The sequence below is a fragment of the Nelumbo nucifera genome, chromosome 2 (assembly GCF_055504915.1).
Source record: "Nelumbo nucifera cultivar China Antique chromosome 2, China Antique-T2T, whole genome shotgun sequence".
NCBI classification, from domain to species: Eukaryota; Viridiplantae; Streptophyta; class Magnoliopsida; order Proteales; family Nelumbonaceae; genus Nelumbo; species Nelumbo nucifera.
Genome location: NC_142650.1, coordinates 59,635,788 through 59,659,040, shown reverse-complemented (window position 1 = coordinate 59,659,040; position 23,253 = coordinate 59,635,788). Strand labels below are relative to the sequence as shown.

Sequence of the window (23,253 nt, the reverse complement as noted above, 5' to 3'; positions counted from 1 at the left end):
GGGTCCATCTCAACCCATTGACAACCCTACATAAGGGTGTATGTTCATTTTTTCTTTTTTTTAGAAGGGGGAAAGTTGGTCAATGGGATTTTGGCTTCCATTGACCAAGAAATCCATGTTCTTTTTTAGTTGTATGTGGGGTTTACAGAAAATTTATTTTCTTTGGTATCACTTAATCCATCTTCTAGGTGGGTAAGTAACTTTCCCACTTAGGGGGAAAGTTGTCATACTTGGATGTGACAAAATTACCCCTTTTAATACTAGCTTTTTATGACTAAAACGATCATTGTCTTATTTACTTGAGAAATAAAAAAGAACAGGGGTAAATGCACTTGTCTAGGTAAATATTTTATAGGAAACCCTTACTTGGGTAAGTGCATTTACTTGCATAAGTAACTTACCAAAAAGTAGAGATGCAAACAGATCGAATTGGATTCGAATCAGATATATTCGAATCCGATCCAACATTGTTCATGTCGAATTTGATAGGACTTGATCTAAATTCGAATCCTATCAGATTTTTGGATCTAATTTGATCTGACTTGTTTTATTTAAAATTAATAAATTATTAAAAGAAAAAAATAAAATATACTAATTTAAATAAAGAAATAACAAAAAATACAAATATTTTTTAATTATTTTTATCATATATGTTATAAAAAATAAATAATATATATATATATATATACATCGGATCGGATAAGCACTCTAATCAGACTATCCTAATTAAGTCTTAGATGAATCTCTGTGCGAACGGTGTGAATATGGTCTTTCGATTACTGAAGCTGATTTCCTATGTCACGCGCCCATGCCTTCAGAGTTCAGATGTCGATACAATACTATACAATACACCCTAGAAAAGAAATTGCAGCTTCATCTGGAAGTGCTTGAAGTGTGTTCAATTGAGCAATTTGATTTTGGATATGGTGGGAATAGGATTATTCATAGAATTCATTAGTGAAACCAAACTTTTGGAGAGAAAATCAAATTCCAGATTGTTGGAGATTATTCAGTTTAAACAATAAAACTATATTATAAATCAAGTACCAGATATCCAAGAAGTTACAATAGTAACCAATATCCAGATGCAATTGAGTAGAAACAAGGACAAATCAAGTACCTGCATCAATAATACAATTTTTTAATCAAGATGAGTAAGAAAATGTTTTGGTTTGTGGTGGAAGCGCGTTGTAACAATGTTGGCTGTTAGTGTTAGGGTTTACTGGCATCCAAACTCTAAAGATACAATGATCTCCTTAGTCGGGTCTCATTAATAGTATGTTTGGTTTGAAGGAAAAAGTAGGGAAAGGAAATGAAAGGTGGAGAAACCTTTACAGATCTTGTATGGATTTTCCTATCTTTTCCTTTCTTTTCCTATTTTTTCCTTCAAACCAAACACAACCTAAGAGTAGTTGAACATCCAATATGTGAATCTCATAGAGTAGTATAAATAGTTAAAGATTTTATTAATGAGTAATCAAAAGATACACTGAGAGTACTCCCCACAAGGAGGCGTGACGAGGTATAGCCTTAAAACAACCCAAAAATATTACTATTGAGCACAAAATAACTGATTCCTATATACCCTTGTTTGGCTAAAAATCTGCCAACCCATTTGTCGATCTTCTTTCCCATTGAACACCGACTGTTATATATCTATACAGTGCACTATCTACTTACATCTGCAAAGAAATCCCAAACCCATAATTGCTAAAAATCAAATTTATTTGTTACCCAATAGAGTAATAGTTTATAAACAAGCAAAGAAAAAATAAGGCTGCATTTGAAAACGATGCAAATGGAGTGTAAATCCTAATTCAGGGTAAATTTGCACTCTGGTTCACTTTTCCCTGTGTTTGGCAACACTACATTTTTGGATTGACAAATGACAGACCAACGCATATTTACATTGATAATAAGATGTAAAGGTACACCAATAAAAAAGAAGTAAATTTTCATTCAAGTGGGCTTTTGATAAAAAAAAAAGCATATGCTTTATTAGAATTCGTGTTTGCATCCATTATAGCTAAAAGTCTGTTTGGTAAGAAGGTAAATTTGTCATTGCAACAAGGTTTTAAAAACCGACCCGGAAACAGAATCGTTCTAACTATCGAGTTCTGGGTCAGCAGTTCAACTATCTGGGTCGAACAGTTCGGATGGTTTGCATATTAGGGCAAATTTATATGAGATTTCAGATTTGAGGAAGGAGAAAGAAAAAAGATATGTCAACTGAGAAAGCCAAAGGCTGAGAAAGAAAAAAAAGAAAGAAGAAGAAAGAAGGAGAGAAGGAGGGAAGAAGAAGGAAGAGGAGGAAGAGGATAGCGACGACGAGGCGGTGGCAACAAATGCATATCTGAGACCTGAGTTCTTGGATCTCAGATCTGAAATCTGAGTTGTCGGATCTTAGAACTAAGATCGATTTCTCTAAAACACATATAGTCTTCTTCTTCTTCTTATTCTTCTCCTCTTTGTGCTAGATCCCAGATCTGAGTTCGTGTCTGACTGGATCTTAGATCTGAGTTCTCCTCTCTGCAACTTTATATTGTGAACCGCTGGCCAAGTCAAACGAGTTGACGGTTTGACTGTTCGAGTCGGCGGTTTTCTGATGAAGTCAATGGTTTTTGACGCAAAAATGGGTTAGGGGTGAAACGGAACTGGTTGCTTGGACAGTTTTCAAGCCAAACGGTCCAACCGTCCGGATCAACGATGGTTCAAAAACATTGCAATGCAAAACTAACCCAATTTTTCAATTTATATGAACAGCTTTACACTCTACGTATTTGCATTCACGTATATTTGCATCATTTCCAAACACACCCAAAAGGTAGCCCAAGAAGGGATTGCCAAGACACATGTGCCCCCATTGCACAAGCCCAAGAGAAATACTAACTCCATATACTAACATATTATAGCTTTGAAAATATATTGAGTTTTCCCTGCAATTTGGGATCAAAAGTTTCTCTCTTCTTAAACAAGAGAGACGAAACAGAGGCAAAGAGGTAAATCCACAAGAAAAGATTAAAAGATTTTAACAAAGAGTGGTACTCTGTATTAGATAAAGAAAAAGTCAAACAAATAAATTTATTAAATATTTGAATTTAATGCAACTTAATAAAACACTTACATTTCTTAACAGAAACAATATATGCATTTATTGGAAATAAAATCTGATATCTCATAATCAATAAGCTTGAATATTTTAAATCTTAATCCTATGATAAGAAAGGGATGTCTGCACACTTACCCATTGTTTTGTTGTTGGGTTGCTTGTAGGTTGAAATGGCCTCCTCCTCCTCCAAATTTCCATTCTTCTAATTATTCTTTATCTGGTTTTCTGTACTCATTGACTGAGGTATACAGGTTAGTAGCAAAGAAAATATTAGAAATAATTATTATCAGGAATTAAGAGGATGATTCTAAACTTGTATTGTTGTCAATGTAGGATCTCATACTGCGGAGTCGTCTGAACCACTCACCAAAGTAAATTGTCAATCCATAAGAAAATGCGAAGGTCCTGGGCTGTGTAAATTTGCATGTGAGAGGGCGGGTTTCAGTGGCTATATATGTAGGCCACTAAGGCCATATTTGGTGGGTAATACTGAGTGTTGTTGTACCAACGGAGATTGAAGTTGAGATTGCTGTGTTGAGGTCATAGGTTCTCCAATTCTACATCATCTTAATAATAAAAAGGAGATTTCCTCCAATCTTGTTCTTCTTCTGAACCTTTATTGGTCAAACCTGAATAAAATCAAATGCATGGTTCAACTAATGAAATAGTGAGTTTTGGGTCTTGGTCTTTTAGACCCTATTTGGCAACGTTCCACAAGAACGTTTCGTGCATTCCCGGTGTTCTGTATAAATGCATTTGATACAAGAAAAAAAAAAAAAGGTGTTTCCGTGTGAGAAGAGTACCCAAAGAACGTGCGGTTCCCACGACATTAACCCCTATTAATGAACACGTATTAATGATTCCCACATGAGAAAAGGGGTATTTTGGGTATTTCACATTAAATGATGGAAATAATCCTTACGAAACATTTTCATTCGATAGTGAACTCCTCCAACTTGTCGTTGGAAATCTCAAAGTAAGGAGGGACTCCCTTGGCTCCAACCAGACGGCGAGCAAATGGTAAAAAGTACCGATGACATTTCCGGCTAGGAACGCGTCAATAGGTATGTTGCCTCGTCACCGTACCTGGTTTTGTATTATGTGCTCTGCTTTAAACTCACATTTTCTTTGATCAGATTCACCTGAATTTGCTTTTGCTCCCACCGCAAAGATGGGTTTTCAACAATCTCTAACCGATATGATCTGAAATCGTTTTTCTTATATTATTTTGTTTGCATTTGTTATATGTTATGCCAAATGGGAGTGGTTTTTTCTCTAATCCTATCGATGGTTATATGTTATGCCGAATGAGTGGAGTTTCTTCTCTAATCCCATCGTTTTGTTTTGTTATGTCTTTTGTTATATGTTGAATATCATGAAGATTGTCCTTTGTTATATGTTATGAACCTTTGCAAAATTGATGTTAAAAAATAGTTTCATTATCCAAACGCTATTTCTGTTCCTGTAGAACAAAAAATCATTCTTGAAGAACAATTTGTCAAACATATCGATTACTCCTGAAATGCAAGAAATAAAATTCTTGTTCTAGAATAGGAATTTCTAAAAGAATAGAAATAGGTGGAAACATTGCCAAACAGGGCCTTAATGATTTTCATGGGTTGATGATTTCTTGCCCATTAAACCTGGCAACCTAATAAACTCTACCTCTTAGCTAGGTCTTACGACAATGGTTTTACAATTTAGTGGAATAAAAATGAGAGAAAAACAAGGCTAATTTCCTAGTAGGGCAGGTAGATGATCCATTGATGCGAGCTCGGGTTTGCTACCCACAAGACACTACAGCTACACATATGTTGTCTTTGATGGGTCGTATGTGAGGTGTGCAGCTATAGAGTGTTCATTGAACTATAGGGGATGCCCATCATTTGCTTCCTGTCCCATGTTTGAAGGAATTACGCAAGAGCATTCGGTTGGTGGCTTAGTGCTAATGTTTTAACAATAGGAAGTGTTCTTTTAAACATTTAAAGTCTCTTTGAAATTTAGGTAATGATGGATAATTAGCGGTGTTTGGCATCGATGTCTTTACTCCAGAAAACAGTGGCACATCAACGCCATATTGGAAAAATCAGTGCTCCAGAAAACGGTAACATGTTTGGAACCATTTTTCTATAAAAAATAGTGCCCCAAACCATGCCTTGAAAATCGAGGTGTGATCTAGGGAAGAGCCAAATTTAATGTTTTCTCAATTTGGATAATAGATACCCGTGCTGAAAACAAATATGAAGCACAAGTACCAAATAGAAAGTGTTGTTGCCCAAGGAAACATCATACCTAGCAGCAATGTTTCTAAACAAAAAAAAAAAAAAGACACTGTTTTCTCAAAATATGGTATTGTATATACAGCATCGATGCCAAACACATACTTAAGGGATCATGCACCAATAAGTGCTACTTTGTTTCTTAAAACAAAAGCAAGTGCCACCCCAATCAAAGAGGGTCATGATTCTCAAAAGAGAAATCCGAGGCTGAAATTTTCAATGCAACACGCCCTGTATCGAGAATATCATATCATATGATGGCCTCACCAAATTTCAGAAACTTGTGTTTTCAATTGTTTAATAACCATTAAAACGAAACAAGGTTTGGCTGAACATGATGGTTGTTTAGCAGGCTGTGAAACCAATGATAAGGTTCCACACTAGTAATAAAATACACGAGACCCCCACACTTTTGAGTGGGGCCTATGAATTTATTATTGATGTGCAACCTCATCATTGGTTCTACAGCCAGCTCAACAGCCATCGTGTTCAGCTAATCCAAATTCCGTTAAAACCGACCCCCTGTGAAAATCTCAAGGTAAAAAATAGAAAAAAAAAAGGTGTCTTAATAGTATCAAAACACCCCATGCATGTTTGTGCATATCTAAGTGTATCAGTATCGATACTTTGAACCTTGGAGGAATCAAAAAACAGTCTCATGTTCAATTACATTTCTTCTATTGTTACCATATAAATGTCTGTTTTATCACCGCTATCCTTTAAAAATCTTGAAAAATGTAATTAATACCTTTTTATTAATTTATTAAATTGAACTTAGTTTGTTACACCACAATGCCACATGCACCAAAACTATTGATAATTTTTCAGCCAATTATATATTTTCAACTTTCAACTTAAATGATTTCAATTTTGTCCATTACAGAGATACCTATGAGAGTTGTGTTCTAGACTTCATTTTTTAAGGACTTATCTCCTTTTTGGAGTTAAAAAAGCTCTGTTCATAGGGACATTTTTTATCAGCAGTGTTCGTTCATAGGGGAATTTTAGCTGTGAAAAGGAGATAAGTCCGAAATGCCAATTGTAGCCTAAGAAAACTACATATTGACCCATCCAAATCTACGAATGACACATCTATGCAAAATAATCAGGAGGTTGGATGCAGATCAAATGAATGAGTTGATGAAAGACTTTTGCTGAAAACTATTTTAAGTGATGCTACAAATTACAAATTATCACAAGCACTTACTATACAGTGTACCTGATATCAAATTTGGCATGATTTGGTATCACAATCCCCACCAGGTAAGTGCCAGAAAATGCATCTTAAGTTGCATGAAGACACTGCTTCCTCTAAGCCTCCGGATGTCCCTGATCACCAGTTCTTAAAGGAATTTGTGTATGTTGACTTCATCCTATCCATTCATTGGTACCAACCACGGTCCATTTGGATGGTTGTCATCTTTATGACATTGGCTCAATGATAAGGCATCCACAAATAGAATATTAGAGCCCCATCTTCCATTCATGGTTGCAATAACTTCAGTTCCAGGACAATAATCTGCATGCTTATGCAGGAAGGGCAACCAAACCCCAGAAATCTGCCATCAGTAAAGGAAATTTAGTTACAAGTTGTTCTGGATATTTCCAGGACCCCTTATTTGGTCAGTGTGAGTGCTATCCTATGTCCTAACAGAAGAGGAATTTGAATTCCCAATTTTTCTTCCTTGAAGTCTAAGGTTGTTGCGGACAAACAAGAGATCTGCAGCTATATCTGCCTCCAAACTATTAGCTGCTTCTCGACAAAAACTATTTTCATACCAGCTCACTTGAAATGTTGAAATACTTGAAATCTGACTCAGAATCTTAATTGCCAATGTCTGCAATTGAGGTGTTTCAGAGCCAAAATTCTCCCACCATGCAACTGCATCCATCTTATCTCTACAATCTAAAGCATCTTCCTCCCCCAAGGAGCCCTCAAGCCGCCAGTAAGAGCTAATCTGCTCTCTAAGAACCCGTCTGTCTGTCCCATCACACTCATATCTTTCAAGAGTGGCCTTCCAACCCCGCATTATAGATTTATCCTTGCACTGGCCTTTCCCAAAGTATCTTGGGTTCAGTATGTAACCAGTGGCATGGAGAGGGGAAAACAATGTTTCCCACCTGTTTTCTATCAGCACTTCTAGCTGCTTCAGAATTATTTCATCAATTCCTTTACTTCTCACTGCTTCAAGTGCCTGAACACGCCAATTATATACATCACCTATAATACATTCATCTATATTCAGTAAACCAAGCAATCTTACAAAAGGCTCAAACAACTGCAACACCATATGAGCCCCACTCCAGAATTCATTGCCCAAAATGGCAGCTTCAATGCTTAGAAAATCTTCTGGAAAGGTGAGTTTCCATTGTCTCCATTCCTCACTGAGGGCCAATTCTTGTAAAGCTTGCTTAAGCTCAACAATCCTCTGGACCAAACGGTAGGAGGGGGAAAGCTTGACAGAAGTAGGACCAAAGCTCTCTTTCAAATTTTGACTGAAAACAGACAAAGAAGAATGTTGAGTTAGTACATATTGCTCAATACCTTTGGCACACAAGACAATCGGCTTCACCCAATCAAGTTCAGCTATATCCTCCATCAACATATGGATGGAGTATGATGTACAGGGTGACCAAAATATTTGTGGGAACTTGGACTGAATAAGAGATTCAGAGGATTTGGATGAATGCCTGGGATGCATTATTATCTGAACCACATTTCTAGGCCCCACTTCCATGATTACATTATTAAGAACCCCAGCCAAGACATTGTCTGCTTTGTTACCTTCATTTATCTCCAGAGTTTGCAAGAATATGAATCCCCTTGGACTAGACACAAAAACATTGCTACTGAAGGAGCCAAGTGCACAATCTAATCGATTAAGACAAAGTATTGTGCAGCCTGTGTAAAGCCATGATTCCCTGATAGGACCCATAGCTTTGTCTATTCTTGTTTTTTCTTTATGCAAGAAAGAACTTGACAATTTCTCCACTGGTGGAGGTTCATATCCAGGACCGAAGGCTGCAATTGCTTTGGCCATGTCATGGAAATAAGGGGAATTGAGAATATTGAAATTCAATCCATTTGCATAAAAAAATCTGGCTACTGAATCATCTATGTCTTCTCTAGGAGATGCTTTCCAGACAGAAGAAAGACTTGGTTGTGAGTTCCGAATGCGCTTGCTCGACTTTCCACTTCCAGAAATTCTTTTCTTTTTGCGGGCAAGGCGCTCTTCTTCAAGGATCTGAAGTGCATCCCTCAAAGACCTATCTATTGCAGGGCAGCTTTTGACCCCGACACCAGTGGAACCAAGAAGGTGGGCCCTCACACGGGAATAAGATCCATTATATCGTAGGCTACAGTAGTTACATTTCCATCTCTTGGTACCACTTCCTTTGTCAAACCCACCAAATACACTTACATGTTTCCATCCCCACTTATCAGATTCTGATGGCATACTTTCAGGCTCAAACAATCTGTTTGGCACACAAAGCTACACAAAATGAGTGCATGTAAAAGAGAACAACACTAACATGTTATGCTTTGACATTATCAAGAAAAATTGTAATTTCTTAATGACATGTTTCAGTACTAACACTTATATTTGTTAAAGAAATATAATGAGCTTTTCTCCCCCCTCTTTATAGGCAAGAAGAATGAATAATTGGTTAGGAAATTAAGATGGCTATGGAACCAAGTAACTGGGATCAAAGACATGCATTGATAAGCTGATCTCTTCCATATATGGAACTCATTGTAAATTGAGAGTGCATAATAGCAATGATGCTGTATTACTGAGAACCAAATAAGGTCCATATACATATCTTAGGGTGAGGTGACACCATCTAACCAAGCGTACCTAAAATAAAGTCAACTGGCACCATGGCATGTGTGTGACAGTCACCAAATAATGATTAGATTGTAAAGTTATTATCTTTCAACCAAGTTTGCTTTTCACCATGAACATATCTTGAATAAGACCTACAAGGTCAGAACCCTTCTACATTCCCATATTAGAAATAGCTTGGAAGATGGGAACTCCCAAGAATACTCCAGATTTTCTCAAATATAAGAAATTAGAGAACAAACTAAAAGTAAAAGATTTAAGGATGAATGAAAGAAAAGGATGAGAAAAATGTAATGGACTTGGCCTATCAAAGAAACAATATGAAAGGAAATAAGTTCAATACAATTTTTCAATGCTATATAAAGCAAACTGAAACCCTTCATTCCTCCACTAATAGATTATATCAATGTATCAGAATCACCTTGGGTCCAAATGGAACTCAGACGTTATATATTATTAGTAGAATAAACCAAAAAATTAACCTGAATATTATATTATTATATATTATGAAATAGAAATATCTTTGATATTATACATCATTAATAAGATGAGTTAAAAATAAAAAATAAATCCTACTCAATGCTGCACAAGAATTAAAAAAAGATATGTTTATTTGATACTTGAGATCCATATCCAGATTAGTTAAATTCGATTTCAGACTTGACCCAATGTTTTAAAAGCGCAAGGCACAAGGGGCAACTGGCGCCCGAGGCATGTGCCTTTGTGAAGCAAGGCACAAAAATACAAAAAAATAAAAATAAAAAGCTAAAAAATAAAAAATTCAGAAATTTAAAAAATGCAAAAGTAAAAAATATTAAACATAATATTAATAAAAAAATATAAACTTAAATTTTAAAATAAATGTTTTAAAAAACCTATTATCTAAAATTAAAATACATAAACATAACATGTAAAGTGTATTCAAATGAAAATTTAAAAATAAAATCAAACATATAAAACATTTTCAAGCATGTAAAACCCACAATCTCTTTTTTTCCTCAATTGCATTACTTCAAGTAGCTAATGTGATTTAAAACATATTAAATACCTAATTCTACGAACCGTCTTTGTGCCATGCCCCCCAAGGCAAGTCCAACAAGTCCATGTTATGGTATTAAATTCTTAATTCCCACACAAAAATAATGATTTTATAATTTTAATTGGCTTTTAAGAAGATAGTTTATTAGGATGAATGAATGAACAATATTAGCAAATAGGGGGTTCTTGGAGCTTTGGTGAGAGAGCGAACAACATTAAGAATTTAAGACCATAACATGGAATTGTTTGGGCTTGCCTCGAGGGGCGTGGTACGGGGGTTCAGGGGCAGAGCCCCCAACCCATCCGCTAGGTTCAAAGAAAGCAAAAAAGCGTAAAATTTTAAAAAAGTGCATGCCTAGGATGAGCCGCAAGGCGCACCAGGCACACACCCTGGTGCGCCTTTTGAAAGGGCTGCACCTAGCACCTAGGCGAGGCGCATACCCTAAAAATGCGCCTCGACTGTACGCCTAGGCACACCTTTTAAATGAATACAATTGACAGACCTAGAGCATAGACCTATCCATAGGAAGAAAAAAAAGAATAAATTAAGAAAAAAGAGGGGTACTATTGATAAGAAAATGAACATGTACTCACAAATTTATTGATGATTGACAGAACAAAAAATATATCCTATTTGGATGAAACCAGAAATAGGAATTTAATGGGATTAAATGTTGGGAGTCATGTGAAGTCAAAAAGTAAAAGGCAACTCCATACAATCAGTTTCATAAAAGGACTTGAGGTGTAGGCCTCAGGGAGAGGCAAAGACAAATCACACTGCCTCAATTACCTCATCTAATTTCCTGAAGGCCTAGGCTTCAAAATACAAGAAATGTACACCAATAGCCTTCAGGTGCAATTTTGTAGAGGCATATGTCTCAGTTTTTAACCTACAAAACAAATAAAAGCCATAAGGACAGGTGCAAAAACAGGGAATTGATACAACAGTAGGATTTCAGGCCGATTAAGCATAATAACACAGGTTTAAGTTTGAGAGTGACCATATCATGCCAAAAAAAAATGTCAGAGGTTAGTTTTTGTACCCAGTTCACAGCTCCCAAGGTCATAAATAGCCAGGACTGGCATTGGGTAATGGCCTAATATTAGATCAGGTCCAGAACATAACTGAAGTTGTAAGAAAACGGCAATGGGGCAAAAGTAGAATGATACACATTTGAGATTTAACCCTACGGTTTAGACATTTTGCTCAAGAGAGTAGGTAGTAGAGTCTGTCAGCCAAAGAAGTTTGGTGGTCTAGGCATTCAGTATTGAAGATTGTGAAGTGTGAACCAAGCCCTTTTATCCAAACAGATTAAGCGTTTTGACACTGAGAAAGAAATGGAGTGGCAAAGAGTGATTTGCTGTGAATATGGGAAAGCAAGCCTTGACTGGGAAACAAACCAAATTAATAGCCCTTATGGTACAGGGATGTGGAAAGGAATCATGCAGAACAGAGATATGTTTTTCACGTTTATATCTTTTAAACCAGGTAATGGCAAGGATATTTATTTCTGGAGAGGCTTATAGTGTGGTGAGTCCCCACTAAGCATCTTTGGCTCAAAGATAAGTTTGCCAAAGTTAAAGATTGTTATGAGTTGTTGGCATTCATATTGTTTGGAATTGAGGAGTTGACAGTCCAACCATTGTCAAATGACAGGTTATAGTGGTAAGTGTTAAGTCTAATGACTTTTTTTTTATCAGTGAATTGTAAGATTTACTGATAAAAAAAAAATGCAGAGATTTAAGTCACAAGGCGTTTCACTACCTGGAGGCATGAGGCATAATTCAGAATGAAGAGGAGGTGTAAGCCTCAAGGGAGGAAGAGGAGGGAGAAGTAGAAAAAGAGGAAGGAGGATCTCATCTTGTTTTTCTTGTTTTTTTTCTTATAAAAGATTTTTTGTTTCACTAGCTGAAAGGGGGGAGTCCTTTTTTCCTTTCCTTTTCTTTTCTTTCTTTTCTCTTTTTCTTCTCTTCTCTTTCTTTCTTTCCTTTTATCTCCCTTCCCTTTCTTTTCCTTTCCTTTGTTTTCTTTCTTTTTGTATGAGGTATATGCTTCAAGGCATTTTAGGGGCACCTCACCTGGAAGCACACCTCCATGCATACACCGCCCACACCTTTTGAAACAGTCTGTTCATTCACCTTTTGTAATTTGGCTTTTATTATTAAAAGATTACTTTACCTTACTCTCAAAAAAAAAAAATCACTAGTTTTGAAGCTGGCTTCATCAGAGAGTGGAAAGGTTCCATGCAGCAGGATTTGGAGTCAAAAGGCCCCACCTAAGGTCATTTTCTTTTAGTGGACAGCAATTAAGACAGAACATTGACAATTGACAACCTGAGATCAAAAGGGATGATCATTACTGATTATTTCTGTCTATGTGGAGCTGCTGAGGAGACTACTCAACATCTGTTTTGCAACTTCACTTATCAAGTTTGGTGTCACGTGCTGGGTTTGTTTGGCTGTCAATGGGTCACCCGCCAGATATTCTCATTTTGATCTCTTCCTGGTGCCTAAATATGTTCAGTAAACGTGGCAGAATCCTATGGCACATGGCCCCTCTTGCTCTTTTGCTGATGTGTCTGGAGAGAGCATGATGGCAAATCTTTTCAAAACCAATCTGCTTCTGTTGAAGAGGTTTGCAGAAGTTTTGAGAGGCTTTTGTCTAAATGCGTCTCCATCATTGGGTGCTTCTCGGGTTTCAGACTAAGTCATTTCTGTAACCATTGGGGAAGGATTATCTGGGATGACAGCTTTGCTTTGTAACTGTTAATTTCCCCAGGATTTTTTTTTCTTTATATCTTTGGTGGGGGAGGGAATCTCTCCCTCCCCCTCCCATTATTTGCTATCTTAATATAATCTCATCTTTTTTCTTAAAAAAAAAAAAAAAAAAAAAAAACTATTTATGTACCAACATGGTGAATTATTTTATAAAGAATCATTTGAATCGCTTTATTTATTTATTTTTTTTATCAGCATCATTTGAATCTCTTTGTCATATATCAATTATCAAAAAAGCAATAATATGCCAACTTTACAAGAAGTTGTGCATGGTCAATGAGTTAGAAGCGTGATTTCCATATATAGTATGCATGTTAACTGTCAAAAAAAGGTTTAGGAAATATTTTCCCATTGGGTCCTGAGACCCTCAAAACCCTTTAGGATCAAAACCCAGCCACCAGCAGCCTTTCGATCTTCCCTTTAATGTGATCAACCCTGCTCAAAAAAAAAATGAAGCAGTTTTATGACGTTCTATAATGGTTTTCAGTTGGTTTAGTGCAGGAAAATTGTAGAGAAAGTATTTTCTGTCTGTGAATGATGTAGAAGTGTTATATATTAAATGCAATACCCCACCAATAGATGTTGGTTTATGTAACATTTTTTTTGTTAGAGAATTATTTTTGCATATGTAGATTTTAGAAGAATAATCTTGGCAGATTCAAAACTATTACTGATAGTCATCCAATTACTAGTCTACCAGAATGAGTTCAGGATTATATAGGAATTTTAATTAAATATATTTTTCATGCCTTTATTGTTTAAAAACCGTATGTATAATTTTTCATTTTTTTTAGGCTTATGCTTAAAAAGGCCTTAAAGCCAGAGTTTTCAAGGTGCCAAGGCGCGGCTAGGCAACAGGGGAGCGCATTGTCGCCTAGTCACCTAGCCAATGGATTTTTTAAGTGAAAAATATGGGGGTTGAACCCCTATTTTGTTATAGGAAAAGAAGAAGAAGAAAATACAACATTTAGCAATGTTTGTGTTGATTAAACCCTGACAAATAAGAAAATAATAAAAGAAAATATATGAAAAGATTTAAGTGGTTGGTCAGGGATATGACAATTTCAGTCCAATGGGAAAGGAGGTCGGCTAACGGGATGGCTGATTTCTTTGCAAAACAGGGGGTGAATAATTCTGAATTATTCTGGGCTCAGTTGTAATCTGTTTATATAGCTGGGGCTGCATCTCGTGCCTCTGCTGGTTGTACTCTGTAATCTTGTGATACTTGATTATGCTCTAATAAAGTTTATATCATTTATCAAAAAAACACAAAATGAATATTTAAGTTTAAAAAAATTTATTTTATAATCATAATCTCAAAAAATTAAGAATAGAAAAGTATTTTATAACACAAAGTACAAAACTGCTCAGTGATCAGGCAAGGTGAGCCTCCAAGGGCGCCTTGTCATCTAGGTGCCTGCCTAGGCATCGCCTTGACAACTATGCTTAAGGCCTAAACCTAGACTCTCCAATGCTAACCACTTCACCTCCACCTTTAGCTGACCTGGATCATAACTCATAATGATGAAATGTAGGGCACCACCTAATAGTTATGTGGTTCTTGATGTCTGACAAATGTTTATATGTTTGAGTTTGTGCATATTATAAGCCAGAAAAGTTTTTCTTTTCTCTTTATAATGTTTTAGTTAATATTTTTCTCTAATTGAAGGTCTGACTCTGAGTCTGACCTTAGCCAATCTACTTAGGACCTCACAAAAACAGTAGGATTTCATCTATGCAAGCTAACAACCTCTTTATTTAGAGAGGCATTTGTAATGTATGACACAAGCTCTTGCTTAAACCACTTTTGCCCGCACTCTTTGAGATTGTTTATTCTTCGCAAGTAGATCTTAATCATCTTAAAGATAAATTGAAGACCTGGCCTAAGACAATCTACTTGGGACCATACAGAAGCAGTTGAGTTCCATTTCTGCAAGCTACCAATTTCTTTATGCAAAGGGGTTTGTGAGGAAGTATAAAGCATACTCTTGCTTAAAGCACTTTTATCCACACTCCTTGAGATTGTTCAACATTTGTTTATGCTCTACAAGTAGTTCTTAATGATGTGCAAGATAATATGCTCTCTTAGTTCCAAACTTCCAATGTCCAAAGTGAGATTAAACTTTTTTCCCCATTCTCTTGTAGGTATATCTGCATTCACAATCATGTCTAAAATATTAAAATATCAAAAGATTGATAACAACACCATGTTCACGCTTGGCCTCCAACCTCACAATTGGTGGCAACAAGCTTCTAAAGGCCACTCAATACCCCCAACACCCATAGTTTCAAAATAATGTTATACAATAATCTTCAACAGCTCAAGCAAAGGGGCTATTACCCAATGTCAGTCCTAACTATCTGTGATGATGGGTGTTGTGTGGGTAATCCTGGTCCCCTCCAACAGAGGGTTGGATGAAGCTGAATTTCGATGGGAATTGTGTGGGTAATCCAGGTCCTTCAGGTATTGGGGGGGCCATTAGAAATGAAAATGGCTCCATTATTGCTTTGTTCTCCAGGCCTGTGGAGGAGGGTGATGTAGCTAGGGCAGAGTTTCTAGCTGCAGTATATGGGGTTGAGAAGGCCAAAGAGCTGGGGGATTAGTAGACTAATCATCGAGGGAGACTCAAAAACTGTGATAAAATGGTTGCAAAAAGGGGAAGGAGTGACCTGGCAGCTGAAGAATGATTTCAAAAGGTTCAAATGGATGTCTAGAAATATGTCTATTCAGGTGGGTTGGGTTAGGAGATCGGCCAACAGCTTGGCTGATAGCTTAGCAAAGGAAGGGGTTCAAAGAACAGAGATGAACAGAGATGTTTTGGGCACTTTTGTAATTCTGTCTTGGGTCAGCTTCTATGCTGATTTCTTTGTAACTTCTTGTTGTATATTAAAGCTTCTTAATTAATGAAAATTTTCAGTTATTGATCAAAAAAAAAAAACTATCTGTGATGATGGGTGGACTGCATATGAACCTAATCTTTAGTATTTTTTTCACAAAATGGCCACTCTCAACTTGAGCCCACTCTCATGCTCATCAGCCTGAAGTTTTACCGCTCCTCCAAAATGCTCAAACCATGAATTTCAAATTTGTAGTCATTCTCCTGTCAGCATTACCAAATATCCTCTTTTTCTCCTTAACAAGGTTTCTCCAATAGTGGTTTATAGTATACACTCTGAATGCTGTTGTGTTGCACCTTGAATTACTGGTTACAGCCCGCTCCATGACCCAACCTGCATTGTGGAGAAAAACCTAGAGGGGAAATTCACTGAGGTCTGTAGTGGATGTAGAGGGCTTGGGCCATCAACCCCCACAGTACGTTCACCAACCCATTCTCAATTATTTGGGTCTAGTATGTATTGTATCTTGTTCCCTAAGTATTAGAAACAGATCGAGTGATCCAGTGAGGGTTTTGGGTGTAAAGGCGCTAGGGTTTGAGAGCAGCTGTTTAGATTTGTACTCCATCGTTGATTATAGTGGACTTCTGCTTCTCCTTCTCCCATGGACGTAGGCAACAAGCCCGAACCACGATAAATCTCTATGTTCTTTGAGTGCTCTGCTTTTGCGTTTTCTATTTCTCTGTTTTCCAATCGTTTTTCAGATCTTGGGTTTGCCATTCCGCAACAATACAAATAAAGGCAAATTTCTTAAACTACCCCCATGGTTATCTAATTGACTAAGTCTACCCTTACAGTTTAACTATTGTCTTGCACCACCCCTATTGTTTCTGACAATTGCCTAAAACCTCCCTTACCGTTAACGTTCCGTCATAAACCATTCACATGTGACATCACATGACTGTTATATTTTTTAAAAATCCCTAACTTACCCTTTTATGGTCAAAAATCCCCTTTCAGTTTGGGCAAGATGATTCTCCTCTTTCTATCTCTTCCTTTTTTTTTATTTATTCTGTGACTGTTTTTATCTTCCACTGTGAAACTGCCACTCCCTCTCTCTATTCTTCCATCTCTCTCTCCCCCCTTTCTTCCATTGTTTGATTTTTCTTTTCCCCTTCGTTATCTCCCTCTTTCCCTTCCCCTGTTTCAATCGCTGCCACTTGCGGCAGCAGAGTGTCACTCTTAACACACAGTAGCAGCAACAACCGGGAAGGATCAGCAACATCACCAATATCTACTTCGGTAGATCGTTCTCTCTCATTTCATTACTCTTCACTCTACATCACTCTCTCTACCTCTCTACATCATTCCCAACTGCACCAGGCTCATCTTCCACCAGCAGGTTTAAACCCAACTGGTCAGCCATTTTCTTTTTCACATTTTTTATGAATGATTTTCTTTTTCGCATCTTCCTCCTACATTTTCATCATCCCTCTCCACTTCCTCATCCTTCCCAGTTGCCATTTCCAGCATCTCCAATCAAGTACCAATCATCCATTTTATCCCTTTGGTTGTCGGCTGAGCAGAATTGGACGTGCTAGAGCCTCCCTATTACAGCATCACACAGTCGGTCAGAATATAACTCAGGTAAGTTCCATTGTTGCCTAGTTTCGCTTTTTTTTTTTTTCTTTCATTTGTTTTTCTTAGCTTAGCTTCTCCACATCATTGTTGTGATTGGGATTTGAGGTTGGGGAAGAAAACTGATGGGTGTGGTTCTGTCAAACCGAATCCTGTAGGCTTTTGATCCCAGCCCAATCCATCTATTGCTTCCCATTAGGTTTCAATAGCATGTAAATTTAACTCATATCTGTTAGTCTCAAAAGATTGGATCATTGTCGACTCTGTTTTTCTTCCCAAAATCAATTTCATACTCTGATGAATGTTGTTGATAATACTATCTTTAGCTTTCTCCCCAAAACCTATTTCATGCTTGGACACCGCCGGTAATGATGTCTTTATTTTTTCTATAAAATCAATCTTATGCTCGGATGGACATTGCTGGTAGTGCTGCCATTTGTTTAATGTCATTTTAGTCTGCTTCAGATCTGGCTTTTTAGTTTGGTTTCAATTTAGGTGTATTGTTTGAATCTGAATTTTGTATGCCCGTTTTCAGTTTTATTTGAGTTAGATTCAGAAAGTGTTATCAGCTTGTCGGCAAGTGAAATTCATTTCTTGTTTAGTGGTTAGAGGTAGCAAAAATGAATAAATATTACGTTAATGAGAAGAATCAAAAAGAGGAAGGATTCATGAAATTGTTCATCAGTTGGGTTTTATTTTGAAAAATTAATTTGACATTTCATTTTTTCCATTAGCACTTAATGACTATGTCAACAGTAGGGGTACTTTAAGACAATATGTAAACAGTAAGGGTAGAGTTAGTCAATTAGCTAAACCATAAGGGTAGTTTAAGAAATTTGCCCTACAAATAAATAGAGAACAAAATTGTGAACCTCAAGATCTCCCTTCTTACAATAGGATGGAACCTAAATATGCATTCTTGAAGAGGAAGAGGAGCAAAGAAACAGAAACAAAAATACAACCTATTTCAGTTTGCTCATCTTCATCAATACATAAGACTAATTCTCCTAAACCCAGAAATACTGCTAACCTATATAAAGGCAGTGATGGAAAATGACAATGGTAGTTGGTCCTTGCAAGTTGGACAAACATTAGAAGCTGGAGCCAGAATGAAACTTAGGTTCCTAAGGCAAACCAGAAGGTAGGGTATTCTAGTATTGCAACCAAACATTACTAGAGAATGCACATGAATTACAAACACCAATTGGATACAAGTCATATCGGACACTCCAACCACATAATCCCACATAGAACGGAGGAAGCAAGCAACAAAGTAAATATTTCTTCCTTATTTCTCGAGAAAACAACCCTCATTAATTTCCCATACAAGGCATAGAAATAGACCAGAAAGTTAGCAAATTAAAAAAAAAAAAAAAAAAAAATCAGTCTTCAGAAGGCTGAAGAGGCAAAACTGAAAAAACAAAACGAAAACACACCGAAAATTACAGAGTTCAAAATCTTGCCAAAGAGAGCTCAAATTAAAGGACCAGTTAAAGGGTTTCAGAAGATTTCTCAAACACATACGAGAGAGAGAGAGAGTCGTTTCTTTTACCTGAGAATGATCAAAAGGTCGAGGAAAAGCAAACCAGGCGACTGTTGCTACATTCGTTTCGTTTCCTGGCAGATTCTATTCATCCCTGGAATTTTTAGAGAAAAAAATGGGGAGAGGAGAGGCAGATCCTCCGTTTCTCGATTCTCATGAAGGGAAAAGAGAATGGAGTCTGCTGAAGAACGAGAGAGATCGAGAAATGGCGAAGACTTGAAAACAGGGGAAGATCCGACTTCCAGTCTTCCATTACTTAGCGCACGTGTTCTTGGCACGTGCTGTATGTACACCTTGTCATGTGATTCACATCATTCATGGATTCACAATAACAAATTCTGAGAAGTCCGGATCTGGACTATGGACAGGTGTCATACAACAATATCTTATGCAGATTATTCTGCAATTGTACGTATAATTAGGCATGACTCCCGTACTCAGTACGGAGCCACTAATATGAACTATTTTAAATTTTTAACTTTTTTAAATTATTTATATTAAAATTTTAAGTTAGGTTTTTTTTGTAGTTTTGATAGATTTTTATATGATTTTAGAGACCATATTTTATCTAGTATGTGATCCCATTATGGGGCAGTCACACATATGTATCATTTTGGTTTTTTACTTTTTTTTGTTTTTTATAATAATATTATTTTATTTATTGTTTTAGAAGATTTTATTTGAGTTTCACTATTTGTCTAATAATTATATTTATATTTGAAATTCAAATAAAACTAACTATTGGAATTGTAGACTATAGACTTAAAGTGGTTGTGAATAACTACTTTTACATTTCCTGCATTTTTTTAGGAATGGATGAGAATGGGAGTTTCCCACTTCTCATGTATTTCTAAAAAACTATTATTGAATGTATGACACCTATTTTAGAGTACCACATGTCCGAGTTCAAAATTTTAAATGTGGTTAAAAGCAATTTATGTATATAAGGAGTGGGTTTCTCTTTGAAAATGCGAACAATCAACTTCTGAGATACTTTTTCTAGGAAGTTGGGTTTGCCACGTGTATAAATGTGGGGGCTATGGCATGAAGACCTTCCTTTATATATATATATATATATATTAGATATCGGAACTCAAACACAATGGACTGCTAGGCTGTGTTTGGTTTGAAGGAAAAAGTAGGGAAAGGAAGGGAAATGGGTGGGTTGGATTGGATTGGGTAAGGGTTGAATATCAACCCACCCATATTGACCCACCAACCCATCATGACCCATAATCAATCTTAGTTAAAGGATCATAACCCACCCTGACTCACCCATATTGGCCCACTTGACTCATCCATATTGACCTTTAACCACCCACACCCATATTAACCCACCTACCCTCACTTATAAATACAAAAAGAGTTTGGACGACCCGTATACGCAAAATAATAAATTTTGAGAGAATAATCTCTCTCAAGACTGCCACGTGATGAAAATGAGTCAGGTAAACCCGTATACCCGAAAATGCAAAAATTGTAGATAAATACAAAAAAGTTGAAGAAAATTTGCAGAAAATGCAAAAAATAAACCAAAAAATTGTAGAAAATTACGAATAATACTAAAAAAATATAGAAAATTCAGAACTTTTGCATAAAAGATCAGAAAACATGCAAAAAAACACCAAAAATTTATAGGAAATGCATGAAAACACAAAAAAATGCAAAAAAGTACCAAAAAATTATAGAATATGCAGAAAAATACCAGAAAATTTTAGAAAATATAGAAAATACCAAAAAAATTGCAAAAATGCAAAAAACAAAAAAAAATATAAAAATGCAGAAAATAACAGGAAAATTGCAGAAATACAAAAAAAATGCATAACTTTTATAAAAGTGCTTTCGCAAAAGTACTTTTATGAAAGTACTTCTACAAAAGTAGTTCTATAAAAGTGCTTTGATAAAATTACTTTCATAAAAGCACTTTTATAAAAGTGCTTTTATGAATTTATAAAAGTGCTTTCATAAAAGTACTTTTATAAAAGTGCTTTTGTGTAAAAGTACTTTAGTAAAAGTACTTTTATGCTTTCATAAAAGTGTTTTCATAAAAGTACTTTAATAAAAGTGATTTAATGTAAAAGTACTTTCGTAAAAGTGCTTTTGTGTAAAAGTACTTTCATAAAAGTGTTTTCGTAAAAGTACTTTAATAAAAGTGCTTTCATGTAAAAGTACTTTTGTAAAAGTGCTTTCATAAAAGTACATTTATAAAAGTGCTTTATGCTTTCATAAAAGTGTTTTCGTAAAAGTACTTTAATAAAAGTGCTTTAATGCAAAAGTACTTTTACAAAAGTACTTTCATGTAGAAGTGCTTTCATAAAAGTATTTTCATAAAAGTACTTTAATAAAAGTGTTTTCATGTAAAAGTGCTTTCATAAAAGTACATTTATAAAAGTGCTTTATGCTTTCATAAAAGTGTTTTAGTAAAAGTACTTTTATAAAGTGTTTTTGTAAACACGAAAGTTAATAAAATCCATTTTATTTCACTTTTATTGTCAAAATCAAATGTGGCATAGTGGTTTGGAAGTGTAATGAGATGTTGGTGCAATAGGAGGCTTGAGTTTGAATCACTACAACTTCTAGTTTTTGTGATTTGGCGAGTATAAGTAAAGTTGACTTTGACCCAACCCATCTTGACCCGCATGACCCAACCCATCCTGACCCTATGAGTACCCTCGACCCAACCCACCTTAACCCTTTTCCATTGACCCTAATGGGTTGCTCGACCCATATTGACCCACCAATAGATTGAGTGGGTATGGGTGGGTCAAATGGGTTGGGGTCAAGATTGCCAGCCCTAGGTAAGATAGCCTTTACAAATCTTGTATAGGTGTTCCTACCTTTCCCTTCCTTTCCTTACCTTTTCTTTCAAACCAAACATAGCCCTAGGGAACAGGGATTCTGCTACACCACGGTGATAGCAATTTCTCCCCACACTAGGAGCACAACATCCAACCGTACATCAAGAATATCTCTCTATGAATTTAGCAAATCTCAAGGTGTGGATGGATCCGATGTTGTCTGGATGTTGTTGAGCTAATTGCTAAGCTCAAGCTTGACTAAAAAACACCAAGCTTGAAATTTGATTCAAGCTCAATCGAGTTTCATATATTTCGCTCAAATAGGATTCAAGTCAATTATAAATAAATTAATATTATAAATACTATAAATAAAATATATTATGGAAACCAATTATAAATATATTTATTTATATTATAAATAAGTTAATGTTAAAAAAAAACTAATGTTTATTTATATTACAAATCCAAATATATTAAAAAATAGTATTTGATTATGAATTCAATTAGGCTTGTGAACCACTTAAGCTAGATACTATGAAGCTCGAACTTGACTTGACCAACTACTCGATTCGAACTCAATTACTACGACCTGAGTTTGAGTATTTAGCAAGTTGAGCCCAAGTAGCTCGCAAGTAAGCTCGACTTACTTACACCCCCACTCACACTTTTTGCTTTCAAGAGATCTAAGCTTGCAATTTCTTGTGATCATCAATAAGTCCATATTAATCGCCAATAAAAATGTGCTAACTCAATGATAGTACACTAATCCAATCACACTTTCGATATATCTCCCATACTTGTATGCTATCATTCATGGTAAATGTTCTAAATGCACGACTGGATTCTCATGCTATTGGTGTAACAACACACTTTTTGATGGCAGTAGATCCTCACACGATGCCAGAAAAACATGATACCAAAAAAAAATCTCTCATATAGGCAAGTGGCTAAATCGAATTACTCATTGTTTTGTATATTAAAGTATTTAGGGATATGATCAAGGTTCAAAGCATCAAGCAAAATCTCTCATTGATGGTAGGGGAGGATCAAATTTCTTTGCAAGGGTATAAGGGTTTGAGAGGAGGGCTACGCTCATGTGTGAGCCATTTTTACTTTTGTAGTTTTAATGATAATAATAATAATAATAATAATAATAATAATAATAATAATAATAATAATAATAATAATAATAATAATAATAATGCACTACTACTTTCAACTAATTTTTATTAGTTTTCTTAAATTTTATTACTTTTTATTAACAAATATAATTTTATTAACTATGTTATTCATTAGTTAATTAATTACTTATATAAATTAGTTATTAAGGGAGATCAAATCTCTCATTCAATTGGGTTTGGACTTTGGAGGTGTATAAAGGTTTGGG

The 23,253-nt window shown here is 35.8% G+C and overlaps 1 protein-coding gene across 3 annotated transcripts; it reads right to left on the bottom strand.

Moving 5' to 3' along the window:
* Positions 1-6,520: 6,520 nt before the first annotated feature.
* On the bottom strand, positions 6,521-19,308 carry LOC104612511 (uncharacterized). 3 transcript variants are annotated; one of them, XM_088899151.1, is made up of 3 exons: positions 19,078-19,308; positions 10,992-11,164; positions 6,521-8,865 (listed from the first exon to the last, which is right to left on the bottom strand). In XM_088899151.1, exon 3 carries the CDS (start codon positions 8,844-8,846, stop codon positions 7,029-7,031), a length of 1,818 nt encoding a protein of 605 aa, XP_088755277.1. In that variant the 5' UTR covers positions 8,847-8,865; positions 10,992-11,164; positions 19,078-19,308; the 3' UTR covers positions 6,521-7,028. The 3 variants fall into 3 exon arrangements, with proteins under 3 accessions (XP_088755277.1, XP_010278248.1, XP_010278249.1); XM_010279946.3 differs by having other exon boundaries at positions 11,065-11,164; XM_010279947.3 differs by lacking the exon at positions 10,992-11,164.
* Positions 19,309-23,253: the final 3,945 nt, after the last annotated feature.